General features: G+C 33.7%; 3 protein-coding genes across 3 annotated transcripts; all 3 read right to left on the reverse strand.

Moving 5' to 3' along the window:
- Positions 1-6,350: 6,350 nt before the first annotated feature.
- On the reverse strand, positions 6,351-7,097 carry LOC132175680 (dirigent protein 22-like). The gene has a single exon (XM_059587701.1). It carries the CDS (start codon positions 7,090-7,092, stop codon positions 6,400-6,402), a length of 693 nt encoding a protein of 230 aa, XP_059443684.1. The 5' UTR covers positions 7,093-7,097; the 3' UTR covers positions 6,351-6,399.
- A 4,461-nt stretch (positions 7,098-11,558) lies between these two features.
- On the reverse strand, positions 11,559-14,408 carry LOC132174128 (receptor-like protein 56). Its single transcript, XM_059585827.1, has 3 exons — positions 14,051-14,408; positions 13,364-13,526; positions 11,559-13,233 (listed from the first exon to the last, which is right to left on the reverse strand). The coding sequence occupies exons 1-3, from the start codon at positions 14,406-14,408 to the stop codon at positions 11,559-11,561; spliced, it is 2,196 nt and encodes a 731-aa protein (XP_059441810.1).
- Positions 14,409-17,759: 3,351 nt separating this feature from the next.
- LOC132175679 (beta-amyrin 28-monooxygenase-like) lies at positions 17,760-20,216 on the reverse strand. Its single transcript, XM_059587700.1, has 3 exons — positions 19,283-20,216; positions 19,002-19,189; positions 17,760-18,232 (listed from the first exon to the last, which is right to left on the reverse strand). Exons 1-3 carry the CDS (start codon positions 20,214-20,216, stop codon positions 17,933-17,935), a joined length of 1,422 nt encoding a protein of 473 aa, XP_059443683.1. The 3' UTR covers positions 17,760-17,932.
- Between the last annotated feature and the right edge of the window lie 51 nt (positions 20,217-20,267).

A 20,267-nucleotide genomic window follows, 5' to 3' on the forward strand; every position in this document is an offset into this window, starting at 1 on the left:
TCTCTCTCTATTTTTCTTTTTATCTTCTCTTACTTTCTGTTTTCGTTTGTGTCCCTTATATTTTTTTCAAATTTATATATTATTTTTATTCAAATATATATAAAAGCCGAGTTTTAACGTAGAGAGTGTTTATTATTACGACACGTGTCGTGAACCCGTGTTTTAAAGAATGCCTATAATTGCGACACGTGGCGTTTTAAAGAATGAACAAGTTTTTGGCACTTAAAACCCAGGGGTTTTATTTGTAATGCATTTAATTATTTTAATGAAGAAAACAAAAGGTTCCGAAATTCTCTCTCTCTTTATATATCAATATTGTGAGACAATTAAAATGTAGGAATTTTATTTGTAATATATTTAATTGTCTTAATGAAGAAATATTATTTGTATTGAAATAAAATAGATGATTTATTTGATTGTATTAAATCTTGATTGAAAGACCAATTTTTTTAAAGAGTAAACCGATTTTTTAACTCATTATTTTAAAAATTGAACGGTTCATATTTTTTTTTCTCTCTCTCTCTCTATCTCTCTTTTTTTCCTCTCTCTCTATCTCTTTTCTCTCTACAAGTCATTCACTTTCATTCCACATCTCTCTCACCTGTTCATATCTCTCTCTCTCTCCTTTTTTTTCCTCTCTCTCCACGTCTCTCCCTCTCTCTTAATTTCAAAGAAAAAGACATCTCTCTCCCTCCCCTCTCCAACATTAGTATCTCTCCTCTTTTTTCTCTCCATCTCTAGCTTTCTCTTTCTCCACTCTCCAACATTAACAAAAATATAATCTATTGGCCTAAAAATTCAAATTGGAGGTAATTATTCTTCTTAACCTTTTTTTTTTTTTTCTCCAAACCGACAAAGTTTTAACATATTCTAATTTATATAAATTAAACTAAAATTAAAGGTCTTATCTTTTAATTCATTTGAATGTTTATGGATTTTTTTTTTTTTTGTCTAATTTACTCGGATTTTCAAGCATTTTTTCTCTACTTTTGAAAGCAATATTATTTTGCTTTTTTTTTCTTTTTTTTTTTAATATTTGGAATTATATAGGTTTTATTTGTATTGAAATAAGATAGATGATTTATTTGATTGCATTAAATCTTGATTGAAAGACCAACTTTTTTAAAGAGTAAACTGATTTTTTAACTTATTATTTTAAAAAGTGAACGGTTCATTTTTTTTTCTCTCTCTATCTCTCTTTTTTTCCTCTCTCTCTCTCTCTCACTCTTTTATTTTATTTTATTTATTTTTTTTTCTCTCCAAGCACTCTCATTCCACATCTCTCTCTTGAACCGGTTCATCTCTCTTTCTCTCTCTCTCTCTCTCCTTTTTTTCCTCTCTCTCCACGTCTCTTTCTCTTTTTTTCTCTCCAAGTCTTTCACTCTCATTCAACATCTCTCTCTCTCTTAATTTCAAAAAAAAAAAGACATCTTTCTACCTCCACTCTCCAACATTAATATCTCTCCTCTTTTTTCTCTCCATCTCTATCTTTCTCTTTCTCCACTCTCCAACATTCACAAAAACATAATCTATTGGCCTAAAAATTCAAATTGGAGGTAATTATTCTTCTTAACCTTTTTTTTTTTTTTTTTCTTCAGACCAACAATGTTTTAACATATTCTAATTTATATAAATTAAACTAAAATTAAAAGTCTTATGTTTTAATTCATTTGAATGGTTATAGATTTTTTTTTTTTTGTGTGTGTAATTTACTCGGATTTTCAAGCATATTTTTAAGGTTTTTTTTTTTTTTTTTCTCTCTCTACTTTTGAAAGCAATATTATTTTGCCTTTTATTTTTAATATTCATAATTATATAGGTTTTATTTGTATTGAAATAAGATAGATGATTTATTTGATTGCAATAAATCTTGATTGAAAGATTTTGTTTTATTTTGTATTCATAAATTTTTTTTCTCTCAAATATTGAGAATTATGTGAATTTTATTTGTATTTAAATATAACCTTTAGCATGTCTTTTTATTGAAAGAGTGATAATTGATTTTTTTAACATGATTATTTTAGCCTATAATTAATAATAATAAAAAAAATGAAGATGCGTTTAAATTTTAAAATCAAAGATAATAAAGAACCCTGCGCATAACGCGAGTTATATGCTAGGGTATCTATGTATAAATAGATACATAGATACTTCTTCTTCACTTTTGTAGAGGTAACCAAAAAGAATTTTCCTTCCAAAATGCTTCTTCTTCATTTTTGTAGAACACTTATCATATCATTTTTGGATTTATCTTTGTGTATCTATGTATAAATTCTTCACGAGTGTAAATTAATTATTTTTATGTTTGTTTCTCTGGAAAGTTTCACTGTATTGAAATATAATAGGTATCACACCAATAAGATTTTATGTTTTAATTCATTTGAATATTTTATTAGATTTTTTTTTCTTCGTTTTGTGATTTACTCAAATTTTCTAGCATTTTTTGGAAGTGCTGAAAGAAATTTATTTGATTGCATTAAATATTGAGTGAAATGTGTGTTTTATTTTGTATTAAAAAGAAGATAAAAGATTTTGTTTATTTTACTCTGTAATTTTTCTGAAATGATTAGAACTTTATGGATTTTATTTGTATTACAATATAATAAATATCACATCAACAATATCAGAGTTTCCTACTAACTTTCTATTAATACTTTGATCATCAGAATTCAAGTGTCCTTCTTGCTATTTTTATTTTTTATTTTATACTTTTCATTAAGTAGATATTTGGTATATTTCAAAAAAAAAAAAAATACATGTTCAGTACAGTAATTTACTGGTGTATAACCTTTAGTATGTATTTTCACACACACATTTTAACTTATAATAAAAAGTAAGATGAAATGCGTTTAAATTTTGAAATTAAATTATAATGATGAATCCCGTGCATAGCGCGGGTTACATGCTAGTAATTATAATAATAAAGTTGTGATGTACATCGAAACATCCACTAGTTGCACGAGGGCCTGGATTTTGTTCTCTTGTGCTTTTTTCTGCACAACTCTGTCCTTTCCTTCTCCCTTGCATTTTTTCCTCTTAATCATTGATCTCTCTCTCTCTATATATATATACATACACAAATAAATGTATATATGTGTGGGGCATTTACAAATAAATATTGCATGTGCAGTTGATTAATTGTCTTTAGCAAAATGCAAATTTCATCAAGCCATAGTGCAAAAGATCCATTTCTCACACCAGTATGAGATACTGTCCCTCCCCTCACTAGTTCAATTCATGTTTCTTTGTCTTCTTTCTAAATCATTTCGTTAAAGTGGATGTCATCTTAGCCCCTGATCATCAACCTCCTACCTTTCTTTTTCCTTTTTTATCCTCAACCATATAAGGCCGAGAATTTTGCTTTATTTGGGGACCATCTTTTTATCGCTCTCAAAGATGATGTATCTTTTAAAATTATCATTAATTCATATCAATTTTGAGAGGATAAAAAGATTATACTAGCGTTACTCGTTAAAATTCTCTTTCTATTTTTCTTTTTTTGGTTTTATGTTTTCAAGATAAAAACATTCACAAATAATTAAAATATGAATGAATGGTCAATTTGTTTTGGTAGATGTCAAATCTAATTTTTAAGTCTAAAAATACGCACACAACTAAATAAAAACATTTAAAAGAAAATTTGATAACCAAGGCACCCTCCTAGCTTGGTCTCTACATGGGTCCGCCTCTTCTCACAAAACACTTATAATCACTCAAAATAATTTTTCAAATAGAAAACAAAAAAATACCACCCAAAAAACATTAATCACTCGCCCAAAGGCCCCAAACCTAGTGAACGTTGACATTTTACATAGGTTAGGTTGACCCTATAGAAAGTTTTGTATAGGGGATGGGGTTCAGAACCTTGTATATTTATCTTAATTGGGTTGGACTTTTATTTTTATAAAATCTCTCTAATTTATTTCTCTTGCTCATTTTTAATAAACTGTTATATAGATAACAGTTTTAATAAACTAAATATTTATTGTCTGTTCATACACGTCACTAAACCTGAATATTATTGAGTATGACGTCCGTATAGTTTGACGAAGTTAATCACTTAGGACTTGATGATTCCTGATTAATTGTTCAAGTGTTTCTTTGCTAACTGATTGTTGTGTAATCATTTGCAGTGAGTGCGGAGAAGTCGACCCGTTATGATGGTGTTCACCAGATTTTTTGTTGGGGTGTTTGTACGTAATGTACTCGCGAATCACTTAAGTTGTATGTTTAAGGTTTTGTTAATGTATATGTATATAGTTATAATTATTTGTTTATTAACAATGCTGTGTCAGTATATATATCAATTTTTGTGGACATGAAATGAATATATGTTGTGGACAATGTTGGGATACGACTTAAGAAATGTATGTATGTTGATAGCAATTGATGATGTATGTTGAGAAATGTATGTTGACAATCAGGTGTACAAATAAACAAATTTTGGAGAAATTAATTAAAAAATTATGCACGAAATAGTAACGTGTCGAAAATGACACGTTACTAAGTAGTAACGTGTCGAAAATGACACGTTACTAAGTAGTAACGTGTCATTTTCGACACATTACTAATACTTAGTAACGTGTCAAAAACTGACACGTTACTAAGTTGTAACGTGTCATTTTCGACACGTTACTAATACTTAGTAACGTGTCAAAAACTAACACGTTATATATAAAAGCCGAGTTTTGACGTAGAGAGTGCTTAGAATTACGACACGTGTCCTGAACCCATGTTTTAGAGAGTGTATATAATTGCGACACGTGGCGTTATAAAGAATGAACAAGTTTTGGGCATTTAAAACCTAGAGGTTTTATTCGTAATGCATTTAATTATTTTAATGAAGAAAACAAAAGGTTCCGAAATTCTCTCTCTCTCTCTTTATTTGTAATATATTTAATTGTCTTAATGAAGAAAACAAAAGGTTCCCAAATTTTCTCTTTCTCTCTCTATTTTTCTTTTTATCTTCTCTTACTTTCTGTTTTTCTTTGTGTCCCTTATATTTTTTTCAAATTTATATATTATTTTTATTCAAATATATATAAAAGCCGAGTTTTAACGTAGAGAGTGCTTAGAATTACGACACGTGTCGTGAACCCGTGTTTTAGAGAATGCCTATAATTGCGACACGTGGCGTTTTAAAGAATGAACAAGTTTTGGGCACTTAAAACCCAGGGGTTTTATTTGTAATGCATTTAATTATTTTAATGAAGAAAACAAAAGGTTCCGAAATTCTCTCTCTCTTTATATATCAATATTGTGAGACAATTAAAATGTAGGAATTTTATTTGTAATATATTTAATTGTCTTAATGAAGAAATATTATTTGTATTGAAATAAGATAGATGATTTATTTGATTACATTAAATCTTGATTGAAAGACCAATTTTTTTAAAGAGTAAACCGATTTTTTAACTCATTATTTTAAAAATTGAACGGTTCATATTTTTCCTCTCTCTCTATCTCTCTTTTTTTCCTCTCTCTCTCTCTCTCTTTTCTCTCTACAAGTCATTCACTCTCATTCCACATCTCTCTCACCGGTTCATATCTCTCTCTCTCTCTCTCCTTTTTTTTCCTCTCTCTCCACGTCTCCCTCTCTCTTAATTTCAAAAAAAAAGACATCTCTCTCCCTCCACTCTCCAACATTAATATCTCTCCTCTTTTTTCTCTCCATCTCTATCTTTCTCTTTCTCCACTCTCCAACATTAACAAAAACATAATCTATTGGCCTAAAAATTCAAATTGGAGGTAATTATTCTTCTTAACCTTTTTTTTTTTCCAAACCAACAAAGTTTTAACATATTCTAATTTATATAAATTAAACTAAAATTAAGGGTCTTATCTTTTAATTCATTTGAATGTTTATGGATTTTTTTTTTTTGGTCTAATTTACTCGGATTTTCAAGCATTTTTTCTCTACTTTTGAAAGCAATATTATTTTGCTTTTTTTTTTTTTTTTTTTTTAATATTTGGAATTATATAGGTTTTATTTGTATTGAAATAAGATAGATGATTTATTTGATTGCATTAAATCTTGATTGAAAGACCAACTTTTTTAAAGAGTAAACCGATTTTTAACTTATTATTTTAAAAAGTGAACCGTTCATTTTTTTTTTCTCTCTCTCTATTTCTCTTTTTTTCCTCTCTCTCTCTCTCTCTCTCTCTCTTTTATTTTATTTTTGGCAAAACGCACTTTTGGCAAAAGCTTAAAAATGAAGCTTTTGTCAAAAAACTTTTTTTTTTTTTACTTAAAAACACTATTTTTCATACGCAATCTGATTTTTTTTTTCTTTTTTTAATGAAAAAAAAAAACGGAAAGGAAAGAATACATCTAAGGCAACCATGTCAAATTAAATATTCATCCAAAACAAAAATAAATAATAAATAAAAAAGGCATAATCAAATAACAATGTAATATAAACCAAAGAAAAATAAAATAAAGAAATATTGCCATGGCAAATATTCCCGTGTCGCTAAGCTAGCATCAACCGCGTTAGCAGTAGCAGTATTAGCAGTAGCAGCGAGCTCGAAATTGGAGACATAAACATTGTACTCAACAATGGCATTTCCTGTGCTTGGATCCATCCCATTTGTATGCGCCAAAGCATAGCCGCGAGAATTCCTGAAAAGCCCACTACCTCCAACAATCGGCATTTCTCTCACGTCATTGGCCACTGGATTTCTTCCGATCATGCTGATGCTACTCCCTTTATACTTATCTTCCATGAAAGCAAAATTCACAACCATAAGGAAAGCGACATCGTTCTGGGAAGCCATGGAGTACAAGCCTTGAGCTCTTCCAACCAGCTTCGACGTGGGATCTGCTTCCTCTGTGAGCGCATTATCAATAATCATCGTGTTCCCGAAATCGGAAATGGTGCTTTCTGGTGGCCCTGCAATTCTCAGAGCAGTTGGGTGATTGCCACCGAGGACATCATGGAAGAAGAAGTGGAGGTGGGTCGTCTTTTCTTCACGATTTATTACCCTGGCTTTTGAGACTTCTTCAACGAAAGCTCCGGTGATGGTGTTCAGGGAGGCTGAGAAGATGAGGAAGGAGTAAAGGGTGGTGACGAAATTGTGAAAAGAAGCCATTAATGATTCTGCAGGAATTGTGTCCAAAAGGGTGTGTTTTCTGCTCTATTTGTGTAGTGGCCTGGTTGATGCATTTTGAAGAAACCATCGCTTTCGTTGGCCTACTTTTGTTTGTCTTTGCTTTAATGCTTTTTAATCGTGTTTTACTGTTTTTGAAGGAATCATAAAGTAAGATTTTAGGTGAAACTATGATAATTATGTTTGTGAGAGAGCATGAGTTGGGGTCAACTCTCTGATATTTTACTTGTTCTAGGTGAAACACCTTAATTATTAGGGAATCTTCTAGATGAAACTAAATAAAAACATTTAAAAGAAAATTTGATAACCAAGGCACCCTCCTAGCTTGGTCTCTACATGGGTCCGCCTCTTCTCACAAAACACTTATAATCACTCAAAATAATTTTTCAAATAGAAAACAAAAAAATACCACCCAAAAAACATTAATCACTCGCCCAAAGGCGCCAAACCTAGTGAACGTTGACATTTTACATAGGTTAGGTTGACCCTATAGAAAGTTTTGTATAGGGGATGGGGTTCAGAACCTTGTATATTTATCTTAATTGGGTTGGACTTTTTTTTTTTATAAAATCTCTCTAATTTATTTCTCTTGCTCATTTTTAATAAACTGTTATATAGATAACAGTTTTAATAAACTAAATATTTATTGTCTGTTCATACACGTCACTAAACCTGAATATTATTGAGTATGACGTTCGTATAGTTTGACGAAGTTAATCACTTAGGACTTGATGATTCCTGATTAATTGTTCAAGTGTTTGTTTGCTGACTGATTGTTGTGTAATCATTTGCAGTGAGTGCGGAGAAGTCGACCCGTTATGATGGTGTTCACCAGATTTTTTGTTGGGGTGTTTGTACGTAATGTACTCGCGAATCACTTAAGTTGTATGTTTAAGGTTTTGTTAATGTATATGTATATAGTTATAATTATTTGTTTATTAACAATGCTGTGTCAGTATATATATCAATTTTTGTGGACATGAAATGGATATATGTTGTGGACAATGTTGGGATACGACTTAAGAAATGTATGTATGTTGATAGCAATTGATGATGTATGTTGAGAAATGTATGTTGACAATCAGGTGTACAAATAAACAAATTTTGGAGAAATTAATTAAAAAAAAAAAAATTATGCACGAAATAGTAACGTGTCGAAAACTGACACGTTACTAAATAGTAACATGTCAGTCTTGAAACGTTACTAAACTGGATTTAGCAACAATCAAATTCTTAACATGCCAGACACGTTACTATATACACGTTACTAAAATTTAGTAACGTGTTAACCCTAGTGACATCTTACTAAACAACTGTTACTAAACAACCAAGTTTTTGTAGTGTCAAAGCGAACAATATTATGCTACTTGGAGCGAGTTCTTACATATGGTATTAGAACCAAAACCCACCCTAAGATGGGGGGTGTGTATAAGCCCATGATGATCGCCAGCGAAGACTCTGAGTCCCAATAGGAGGTGATTGTAGTGTCCTACATTGTCTAGGTGTAAAAAATGTGATGTGCTTATATGAAGCATGTTCTCTCTAAAATGGTATTGAGTTTGATTCCTTTTGGAAGTGGCTCTCTCTAAAACGATATTTTTAAAACGGCAGACTGAGGTGGCGCGTGGTGGCCGGTGACGGCGCGTGAGGCACGTGAAACATGGACACAAAATCTAGGACGACACATGAGTGCATGTGGCAGCCTGGAATGACGATCCGAAACCACCACAGTATAAATCAGACCTTTTAGAGTTTCTAAATTGTGTGGTGACCGTACAACTTTTCAGTTCTCTAGACAATGCCAAAACTTGATTATGATACATGTTAAAATAATTATAACTAAAGAATATATGTATGAACTAAGAGCATTCGCTATGGGTTCTCTACATTTAACTTTTCTCTAAAAATTTAACAAAATTCCTTTAAAAACCAATTTAACAAACACCCTAGCTACATTACTTTAAATTTAACTATTGTCAAATTCACTCTCTACATTCTAAGAGCCCAAAAGAAAAAGTAATGTATATAGTTTTTTATTCTTATTTGTTACTCTCATCTCTCCTATTGGTTTAAAACTAATAAAAAAATAATATTTGACTAAAGTAAAGAAAGATATAAAGAGTTTGATGTTTGGTTCCTTTTAATAATGGCTCTCTAAATTTAGTAAACTAGATTTTTCTTCTCAAATTTAACTTTTATTTGAGGAGTTCACTGTGAATTATCTAAATATTGTATTTTCGTGTGTTTGAAACTGTGTACAAAATAGCTTATTTATAGTTGAATAAGGCCAAAAAAATATTAAAATTAACTAGGAAATACAACATCAAAGAGTTAATTGACAATATTACAAAATCAAATCAATATATATATATACATGGAAATATAAATCAATATATTCAGAATATAAATATATCTAACTACTATTTTATTCCTGTCATCCCCAACCCCGGCCGCGTCTTCAGGAAATTGCACCTGCCAAGTGCCCAAGCTCAAAAAGAGGCTCTCGCTCCTGCTCTTTCCCAAAAACAAACACAGACAGCCTCCGTGAAGCTTACGGGAGAAGGAATATAAAAAATGTTTGGATGACTTTTGACCTGAAAAGTTATTTGTCAGTGCTTCATGAAGGAGACGAGGATGAGTAATGACCAAGAAGCTTTGTACGTAAAGCAACAGGTTTATTGGTCAATCTCTGCTTTTTTCAAACCAAGAAGCACGGCAAGCTTCAATCAAAAATTGGTCGTATTAAAATGTCAAGGTGCAGAAATGGCGTGGCTCTCACTAGTATATATTCAATCTACCACTGGCCACTACATGATACAATGAGTACTTAATTATAGTACACACTTAAGGGCTTGTTTGAGAGTGTTTAACGGGTTCAAAAATACGTTTAACACTCAAAAAGTTCGTTTGAAGAAAAATGTGTTTGTTTAATAAAAAAAAATTAAAAGTACTTTTAAGGGTCCAACAAGCATAAAAATAAAGCTTTTGTCAAAAAACGTTTTTTGACTTAAAAATTCTATTTTTCAAATGCAATCCCAAACAGACTCTAAGTGCTAATGAAATGCCCCTAGCTAGGGTTGGTTATAGGGTACTATCCAGCTGTTCAAATTTGAAGATAGGAGAGAAACTGCCTTGTGAGAATGTGACGAGAAGAATGGCTTTTTGTTTTTTTTTTTTACGAAGTCTATGTTCCTAGGCAAACAATTGTGTGCGTATGAGAGAGAGAGAAAAATGTAAGTATTCATTTGGTACGAAAATAACATATGGAAGATAATTATGATTTAACACATTGTGATCATATCATATAGTATTATAATGCATCAAAATGATTTTCTACCTTATTTATTTGACAAGAACCATATTGCATGGTGTTGCGTGTACTTGATCTTGTTTTTAAAAAAATTGAGTTCATTGTATATTGGCATGTTTCGCGTATACTTAACTCATTAAGTTGTGAAGTTGCACTTTATCTTTCTCACACGTAAAACATTTTTATGATAAAGACCCTAGAAGATAGTTCGTGGAACACTGCGTAACAGAATTTTGATGAATGATTGAGCCAAGATAATTTCTATGGAGAACCCTGCGATGATTGATTACATGCGGGCTCATGAGCAAGAGGATCTTCTACTATATTGTACTCTTTTCAGGAGTGTATGAAACTCTTCAGGTTATTTACTTGTTAAATTGAGCTTGGAGACAGTAAATCCGAGTGCATTACCGGTTAATTAATTTAAAGAGCATTATACGTATCATGATGCCCTTCTTTGTGTTCACCTTTGGATTGGGTTGGGTCTTGTTTTCGGCCTAAGTTTGCCTTTTGTCAATAGTTGATAAAATTGGCCCGGTTATTGGGCTTCTTTCTTGTCAATCAAAAGTGAATAATATAGTGGGTTCTTTTGTTTTGGCCCAAATCAAGTATCCCACTTCTGTATAGATAGTGCCTCCACCTAGTGGGTTGGGTCAGTCGTTCGTCTTTGCCAATGTCCTTAACAAGGATTTATAGGCATCAAAAACTCAAATGTAATGATATTGTTGGTGGAATAGTCAGCAACATATAACAACAAATGTAATGATAACTCGTTGTGCATTTTTTGAGCAGTAGCAACTCAACCTAGCTATTAAAAAGAAGAAGTGATCTAAGAGCAGGGCAAATCCTCATTTGTGGTTTTCAATAACTCCTTTATGTACTTACAAAAAAATAAAATAAAAAAATAACTCCTTTATGTAAATATATTACTCTATGCATAATGAGATATGAATTAATTTTGAACCTAAAAAAAAAAAAAAAAAAATCCATAAGACATGATGAAATCCCAGAACGCACACTACTTCTACTTCCAATTGTAAGTTAGAAGTACTATGGAATACAAACATCTTTATTAAAGATAAACATTACTTTGAAGTTCACGTATATTTTCTGCTTCCACTACAAAGTTGTTTATGAATCACCAATACTTGGAAAGCATTTCAAAACAAGACTCAATAAATCTGTCCACAGCTCTAAAATATGTATGCCTCAAGTTCTTGTTAATGATTAGAATCCCAAAGAAGACCCAAAATCCAAATGCATAAGAGACAGCAACAAATGCATAGAAGAATAAAGGGCTATCAATTATTCTAGTCCATTCTTTTTCGTCCTTATTTTGGCCCTTGTGTTCAGGTTCATGCTCATTTGTGGTTGAGCAGTTTCTTGGCAGAGGGTCTCCACATAGATCCAGATTGCCATCATAGCATTGCATCTTGAAAGTTGAGAATTGCCGCTCAAATGGGATTCTTCCTGAAAGATTATTATATGCAACACTAAATGTGGATAGAGAAGTGAGTCCAACCAATTCATGAGGGATTTTCCCACTCAACTTGTTTTGAGAAAGATCCAAGCTCTCCACATTTTTCAAGTTTCGAAAAGAATTTGGAATGGGGCCTGTTAGAAAATTTTTCGACAAATTCAAGAAGCGAAGGTATGACAAGTCTCCCATTTCAGAAGGAATGCTACCTGTCAATTGGTTGGATGACAAGTCAATTCCAATCATCAACGAGAGTGGTACACCTTTGAAATCATATACCATATTTTTTATTCGCCAAGATGCGTCAATTGCAACCATATTTCCAAATCCATATTCTCCAATTGGAGGAGTTTTCCCCCAGAATGTAATGTTACCGAGACAAGAGGGAATTTGACCTGAAACATGATTATAACAGATATCGAAAACTCGCAAACTAGCCATTTGACACATTCGTTGGAGTAGGTGGCCTTCAAAGCGATTTCCACCTAAAAGAACTATAGCCAATGTAGGATGATCATACAGCCACTTTGGAATATTACCAGACAAGTGATTATTTTTAACATCTAAGATTTGCAAAAGCAGACTGTTTGATATCATGGGTGAGATAATTCCTTCAAACTGATTGCCGCCAAGTAGTAAACACTCAAGCGATCTCATCGTGGAGTTCCTTGGGAGCATTTCTCCTTGCAATTGATTATTCGATAGATTTAGATATTCCAGTTCGGTGCCATCTCTAGTCAACCTTTGAGGTATTGTTCCTGAAAACATGTTGTTAGAAAGATCTAATGTTTCAAGAGACAAATTACCAAATGACCAAGGAATGTTGCCTTCTAATAAATTTGAGGACATGTTAACGTCACTCAAGTGTGGAAGAAGATGTCCAGCATATTCGGGAAGACGACCTTTGACATGATTATTAGATATGTCAAGAAACTCAAGTGATGAAGTTTGAATAGCAAAGCAATCAAGAAAAGAAGCATCGATTTTGTTGCTTCTCAAGGATAGATATGTGATATTCGTGTTGAACAATAGGTTACAAGGCATGCCTCCCTCTATTGAGTTTCTAGACAAGTCTAGATGTGCCAAGGAATATTGGGTGGAGATGAAGCTTGGGACAACGTGACCATTCTTCTTGTTGAGGTTGCAGTCCGCCAAGATCAGATCGAATAGTTGAAAGGTTGGGACCCATGAGGGAGATTCGGTTTCAACTTGAAAATCGTAGTTTCTTGAAAGATCATTGTGTTTAAGACTAGAAGCATTGGCAAAAATTGAAAATGATAAAACCCCTTCTAAATGATTGCCCGAAACATCAAAATGGGAAATCATGCTTTGGTTATAGAATAGAAATGGATTTATTTGAAAGATTGAGGATTCCGAGACTTGAAGCATTGGAAAAAGTAGAAAATGATAAATCCCCTTCTAATTGATTATTCGAAACATCAAAGAGCGCAATCTTGCTTTCTTTGGAGAATATTGATGGAGGTAGATTACCATAAAGGTTATTACGCGATAGATAAAGTTCTTGAAGGCTCGCAATCGTCCCAAGACAAGAGGGAATAACGGCTTCCAATCCATTATGCTCAAGATACAACCCATTCAGATGTTTTAGTTGCTTCAATTCGCAAAAAGCTGCAACAAAATGAGTTTGAGAAAATGAGTGTAGTAGTATTTTGTGGGTGTAAATTGAAGGATCTCAAGTAGCAAGTAAATATTTATTCCAAGCAATTTAGTCTAATTGGCTTTGATGTCCCAATAAGTATAAGAAGCAAAGCATAGTAGCACGAAAACCCATCTATTAATTTATTTATTTTTCTCTGTTTTGGTTGCTGAGGAAATAGTAGTGGAAAAGGAAACGAAAACAAATCGGCACAGTACTGAACAACTTAATTTTTGCACTTTTAGTTACTTTCTTGCTGTATAGGTTGATCATGAATGAGATTTATGGTAGCCGAATTTGATAATTTTGTGAAATTGGTTTTTTTGATGAGAATATATATATACACGATGGGTCATGGATTGAAGTGTTTTTCAATAATTTTAAATTCATATATACAAATTAAAATGTATTTTCAACCAAAATATATATGTATTAGGTTTAAACTAATATAGATGAACAAATATTCATGGATAAATCAAGTAATAAGAGTTCTCACGTTGAAGCCCTCCTCCAATTTGCATGTTAGTAATTGACAGTTCTTCCAGTTCATCAAATAAGGTGAACAATGTTACATTTGGATACCACTTGCTTAATGATTCCATGTCGACATTCAAGTTCAACAATTCGATACGCCAAACTCCCCCAGCAATACCGCCACATACGATTGCAGGCGTTTGATCACAACAATGGCTTCCATCCCAGCTGCCCAGAAAGCCTACACCATTTGTAGAGTTGTTGATCTCCATGAGAGCTCTCTTCTGTTCTTCGCTGCATCCTGTACCACAAGCGAAAGAGAAAAAAGTGGTAGCCATAACCCAAATCAAAATGACATAGTCACCAAAAGAAATCTTCATTTCGAAATGAAGAGATATAGATTCTCAAATGAATGGTTTAACGGATGTATATATATAAAATATTTTTTCTGTCTCACACATTTGTATATTCTACTCAGTCTTTTGGAAATTGCACCTGCACAGTGACCACGCTCAAATAGAAGCCTTAATTAGTGGATGACTTTTGACCTGAAAAGTTGATTCTCAGTCTCTGCCAATTCCGTAATGAAGAAGACGAGGATGAGTAATGAAGTCGGGGAAAAGAGATTGATCAAATGTCCCTAACCTTGACCCTGGCCCTGCGGGTTGGTTATTTGGCACTATCAAGCCGAGTCAAGTGGTGACCGTTCAAAATGATAGAATAATATGAACGTATGATCTTGTTTGTAAGAATCTCTCGTTAGGGTGTATATCCAATGGAGAACAGAAGCAACGTGATAATGAGAGAATGAAGTTTGACGTACGTTCTTCTCATTATCAAACTCTATTTATAGAGTTAGGATATAACTCTTCATTAAGAGTCATACCTTGTCACTTTATCATAACCACCATGGAAGGTTATGATTGGATATGGAAATGACCACACTGGTTATGGTGTGTTCACCCCTTAAACCATCACAAAGTTGACTTGACAAAATGTTAACTAGCTCGAACTTGGCTCGGGCTTGAGTCAGGCTTTATCTAAGTGTTCAAATTTGACTCAGTTAAATTTGGATGAATTTGAATTCCATTCAAGCTCAAATCGGGTTCGAACTCGAGCTTGGAGGCAATGGAGTCGAACAGAGAGTGCGGCTGTGGCAAGTTGGTAGAAGCCAAGATGCAAAAATAACCAAACAGAAAATATCAACCCAAACCCAGATGTAACATAGCACAAATTCACTTCATACATACAAATATACATAGTGAAGATAGGAGGTGGAATTGGACAGATTTGAGAAACTGCCTTGTGAGAGATGGGACGAAAATAATGGGTTTTTTTTTTTTTTTTTTTTTTTTTGACAAAGTCTATGTTCCTAGTCAAACATTTGTGTGCGTGTGAGGGAGTGAGGAAAATGTTATGTATTCATTTGTTTTTATGGAATTTTGATGGAAATTTGTATGAATTTGAGAAGAAATTTTGTAAAGAAATGAAAGAATTGACTGATTTGAGGTAGTCAGGCTCCAAGAAATATCAATTTGGGCAAACTCCAAACATAGATTTCGTTCATTATTCCTTGTGGCTTTTTTTTTTTTTTTTTTTTTTTTTTTTTTGTGGGATCACATTTCGGTTTCTCGATAATCCAAATTCTCAACTGTAACACCCGACCCCATGAACTACCATTTTATTCCCAAAACCCCCATTCCGTCAGTCAAAGGCTTCTTCCGTTAGTCAAAAGCGTTAACTCAAACGGTTAAATTGACAATGCGTTGTAGTTTATGAAGGCTAAGTGACAATTAATTGTAGTTCATGGGAGAAAAGTGAAGGGTAGACCATCTGAGTTAACGCCTTTGACTGACGGAATGAGGGTTTTAAGTACAAAATGATAGTTCATGGGGTCGGGTGTCACAGTTGGTAGTTTATGGGGGAAAAGTGTCAAGGCATTGTAGTTCATGGGGACAAAAGGTAGTTTCCCCCTTTTTTTTTATTCAAATGAGAAAATGGATTACAGAGAAGGGTCTTTCTCATTCTTGATTCGAATGGAAGTGAGAATGAGAGACCAATTAAGAATACTTCTAAACACAAGGTGGAACTCATGGGCTTATTTATATATATAATAGTTTCTTTACATAACAGATTAACTATTTTCTTTACAATCCAGCTCACTTAACATAACTCAACTGAAAGAAGTTGGCCCAACAGCCCAATAACCTATTCTGCAAATCCAATTAACTTAATCTACCCAGACATACAAATATAAATATAAATTTCTTATAAAATGGGTGGTAGAAATTCATTCAATTCGGTCTCCAAAAATGTCATGTGTCTTTTGAGCATATGAGAAGCACATGCTATTAAAAAAATATATACTTCTCACATGCTAAGAAGCACATGACACGCTTAGAACTGGGTTAGATAAATTATATTATACAACACAATTTATAATAAATTTTAGTCATTTTAGTTGTTTAATGAAAATTTTATGGAATCTATGCACATTCAAAGCTTAAATAATACAAAAGTAGCGTGTAGCAATTGATGCTCATGAAATTTTCTTCGAAATTTTTTATTATTTTTTGTGTTGACTAACTTTGTTCTATATGACTAGGATCAGCTAATCTATGGTCGGAACACACAGGTGGTTTTCAAACCACCCAAGGACAAAGAGTTCAAGTTTATTGGGTCATGAGTGAGAAAGAGACATCAGACGTATTTGGCCGGTATAGACGCATTTGATTGCCAAAGCTTTGCGTGAAAACGAACCAATATTCCATGTATCTCATCAAAAAATGCCATCCACTCCTAAAAGTAAAAGACGGGAATTAGTGCCAAGTCCATTATCAGATTTCTTTTTAAGGTTTTCTACCATTATATTTTGAGGTATAATTTTTTCTATCTTTAGTCTATTTCACTATGTTCCATCGTCTAATTTTACTGTGTCTAAATTGACTATCGGGTAAACACACGCTCGTAGTATCACATCATCACTAGGTGAGAATCAAGTGTCGCATTGACAGTATAGTAGCCATGTAGGCACACTTCACACGTAGGGGTGGGTATCAGTTCATTTTGGTAGAGCTATTTTCGGTCTGTTAACTAAAATTGTCAGTTAAATCGGTTAATTCACCGATTTTATTTCGATAACAAATTATTTTGAAATTTTCAATTAATTAAGGTAATTGGTTAATCGGTTAACTGTGGGCTTTTTTAATTGGGCTAATGCTATTTTTAAATGGGCCAAAAATTAGTTATTTTGAGTGCCCAAATTGTTTTTTTTTTTTTTCTTTTTTGTGGGTAAAATAACTTACTGAACATAAGATGCAAACAATAAGTATATAAGATGCAAAAAACTTACCAAATACTTTCAACAAAACATCACTCCACAAAGTCTATCTGCCAAAGCCTTAATCGGTGTCAAATTTGGCGGTTCGGTTCGGTTCAGTTAACCGACAACAAAAATTTTATACCAATTAACCGAACTGAACCAACGTCGTAATAAAAAATTTATACCGATTTTTAACTCACATAAGTCGGTTGACGATTAATTTCAATTCGATCGTAGTAGGCAGGCAGTCGGTAATCGATAAGCAGTTAATTTGTCCACACATATAAATCACACGCACGCATCATCCGCACACTCACACTAGCCACGCGCCTATTATTTTAGTGTGAAATCTTATACAATTCTTTTTAAACCTTTACAATCACCTTTCTAACCGTCATAATTTGATTCGAATTTTATCAGTAATAAAACTCGCCTTATTAGTCAAATATCACCCATTGCCATTACAATATTCTGCACTACTTTCTTCTAAATTTGACTTCTTTGTAGGGGAATGAAAATTATGGTAATTGAACGAAACTAAATTAGACTTGTTGAAGATTTGCAATACAAAGAAACAAGGCCCTAATGATGCCTAATAAGACGAATTGGAAGTCCTTTTTGTGGGGTGGGCATCATATCACCAATAATTTGCTCATTGGGGAGGATCACCTCCCATTTGAACCTCTTCACCACATTGTGAACAAAAGTGAGAATGGCAAGCCGAGCATACTCTTTCCCAGGGCACATGCGAGCTCCACCTCCAAATGGAACAAACGTGAATGGAGGAAATGTATTGGCATCATCGTACCTTGAGGGGTCAAATTTTTCTGGTTCTGGGAAAAAATCATGGTTCTTGTTTGTTGAGCTCACTGTCCAATATACCTGCCAAAAACAATCAATTTATATATGAAATATGTTATGGCAAAGTTTGCCACCCCTTCAAGACTTGTCTTTTTCATGGGACTTTATGTTTGTGCCAATCTTTTCGTAGAGCACTCACTTTGTGCTAGCTCTTGGTAAAAAATTTCAAAAAAGCTAGCCCAAATACTAAAAGATTTGTTGAGCTTTATAGTGCTTTGATTCTCTCTCTACTTTAAGAATAGTAAAGATAGATAATAAAAAATAATGAATAGTTTAAAAATATAATGACGAAAATAGATGGTTAAAATGTAGATAGATAAAATGTTGAGTTGTATGTAGTGTATGTAGTTTGAAAAAAAAAATAGTCCAAATTGAAGAAAAAAAATGTGTTCTTTAACTAAAGGAAAATTTTCATTCATCATCTTTAATCTTTCGTTAATTACTTTTATAATTATACCCTTAAACTTTAAAAGTGTCAATATAAAGTTATCGTCTTTCAAAAAATTTCAATGTCAACCCTCTTATTCAAATTCAAAGAACATAGCAAATGTCTGAAAGATTATAACTTTAAATTGACCATTTTCAAAGTATAAAAATATGATTATAAAAGTGATAAAAGATAAAGAATGATACGGTTCCTCTTAGACTCTCGGTGCTCTTTTCATTCTACAGTATATGAAGGCTCAGTTAAAAAAAAAAAACCATTATCTACTTAGAATGAGAGAAACACTAGCGTTTCTCGTAAAAGATAAAAGATTATGGAAGACCAAATTGATTGCAATTAATATACCTTCCACCCCTTTGGAATGGTGTAACCGGCATAGGTAAAATCAGTGAGAGCCACCCTGAAAGTCCCCTGAAGTGGTGGTGTGAGCCTCATGACTTCACTCAACACCTTCCAAGAATACTTCATTTTCTGTGTGTCTTCCCAATCCAATACTTCCCCGGGCTTCTTCGACGCTGAGACCTCCAATTGCTCTGGATTTCAGTAAAAACAAAAACAAAACAACCCATTACATAAAAACCCAGAAAGATTTTCGTAGAAAAAGGAAAAAATATATACGTTCGTACCAGCGAGGATCTTCTCGTAGATGTCTGGTCTCTCTCCGACATATTTCATGAAGAAAGTCATGGCAGTAGCCACTGTGCTATACCCTGCAACAAGCAAACCCATGATCTTGTCGGCAATTTCAGCCTCCGGCATATATTTCCCAGATGGGTCGGTGACGACAATCATGTGCGACAGTATATCCTGCATGGGTGCTCCGGTTGCCATGGCTGCCTTCTTCTCCCCAATAATCGTCCTCAGCTCCCGGCGGATCCCCGCCGCTGCTCTGTTTGCTTTATAAAATATTGTTCCCGGGAAATTCACCGGAATCGAATGCATCCCCAGCGTAATGTCATCGAATTTGCTCACAAGCCGAGCAATACGTTCTGGATCATCGGTGCCCAAGAAAAATCTGCAAGCGAGAGTCAAGGTGAGCGTTTTCGCAAAAGGGAAGGCCTTGACGACGTCGTTTCCTTCCCAGTGAGTTTGCAAATGTTGCTGTGTTATGGAGTCCATTTTCCCCAAGTACCGCACCAATGCTTCAGGCTTCAAAAACCCCGGCGATTTTAAGATTTTTGCCTGGTTGTCGAGGGAGACTGGCGCGGCAGAGGGCTTTTGGTAAGACCGGAAGATCTTTTGCATTGAATGAGGACGGAATGCGGTGAAGAGCTTTTGCTCGTTGGAGAAGAGGAATTTGTGTCCGCTGGGGCCGCAGATGACTGCGGTTTCCTCTCCGAGAATTTTCGTCTTGAATATATCAGGGGAGTACTTGTTCATCCGTTCGAACACAAACTTTTCTGGCTTCCCAAACAGGAACTCGAGAGTTTCACCCATGATAGGCCATCCGAAGCTCCCTGGTGGCAGGTTCCGAGAACCCTTGGATCTGGGTGTGAAAGCAAAGATGCTAAGAAGAAGAACCAGAGGGACCAAAGCTAGGATGAGGAAGAAGGCCGCCATGGTTGGTGTTGTAGAGGTTGCTGAGATAGAAGATAGAAGGGGAAATGGGTA

The sequence above is a fragment of the Corylus avellana genome, chromosome ca3 (assembly GCF_901000735.1).
Source record: "Corylus avellana chromosome ca3, CavTom2PMs-1.0".
NCBI lineage: Eukaryota > Viridiplantae > Streptophyta > Magnoliopsida > Fagales > Betulaceae > Corylus > Corylus avellana.

Excerpts from the sequence above, each read along its gene's own strand:
- LOC132175679 (XM_059587700.1), bottom strand. The coding sequence starts at position 20,216 with ATGGCGGCCTTCTTCCTCATCCTAGCTTTGGTCCCTCTGGTTCTTCTT. Across the intron at positions 19,190-19,282 it reads CTACGAGAAGATCCTCGCTG|AGCAATTGGAGGTCTCAGCG; the intron begins GTACGAACGTAT and ends ACTGAAATCCAG. Across the intron at positions 18,233-19,001 it reads CCATTCCAAAGGGGTGGAAG|GTATATTGGACAGTGAGCTC; the intron begins GTATATTAATTG and ends TGTTTTTGGCAG.
- LOC132174128 (XM_059585827.1), bottom strand. The coding sequence starts at position 14,408 with ATGAAGATTTCTTTTGGTGACTATGTCATTTTGATTTGGGTTATGGCT. Across the intron at positions 13,527-14,050 it reads AATTGGAGGAGGGCTTCAAC|CTTTTTGCGAATTGAAGCAA; the intron begins GTGAGAACTCTT and ends ATTTTGTTGCAG. Across the intron at positions 13,234-13,363 it reads CTACCTCCATCAATATTCTC|TAACCAAAGCATGATTTCCC; the intron begins CAAAGAAAGCAA and ends ATTTCTATTCTA.
- LOC132175680 (XM_059587701.1), bottom strand. The coding sequence starts at position 7,092 with ATGGCTTCTTTTCACAATTTCGTCACCACCCTTTACTCCTTCCTCATC.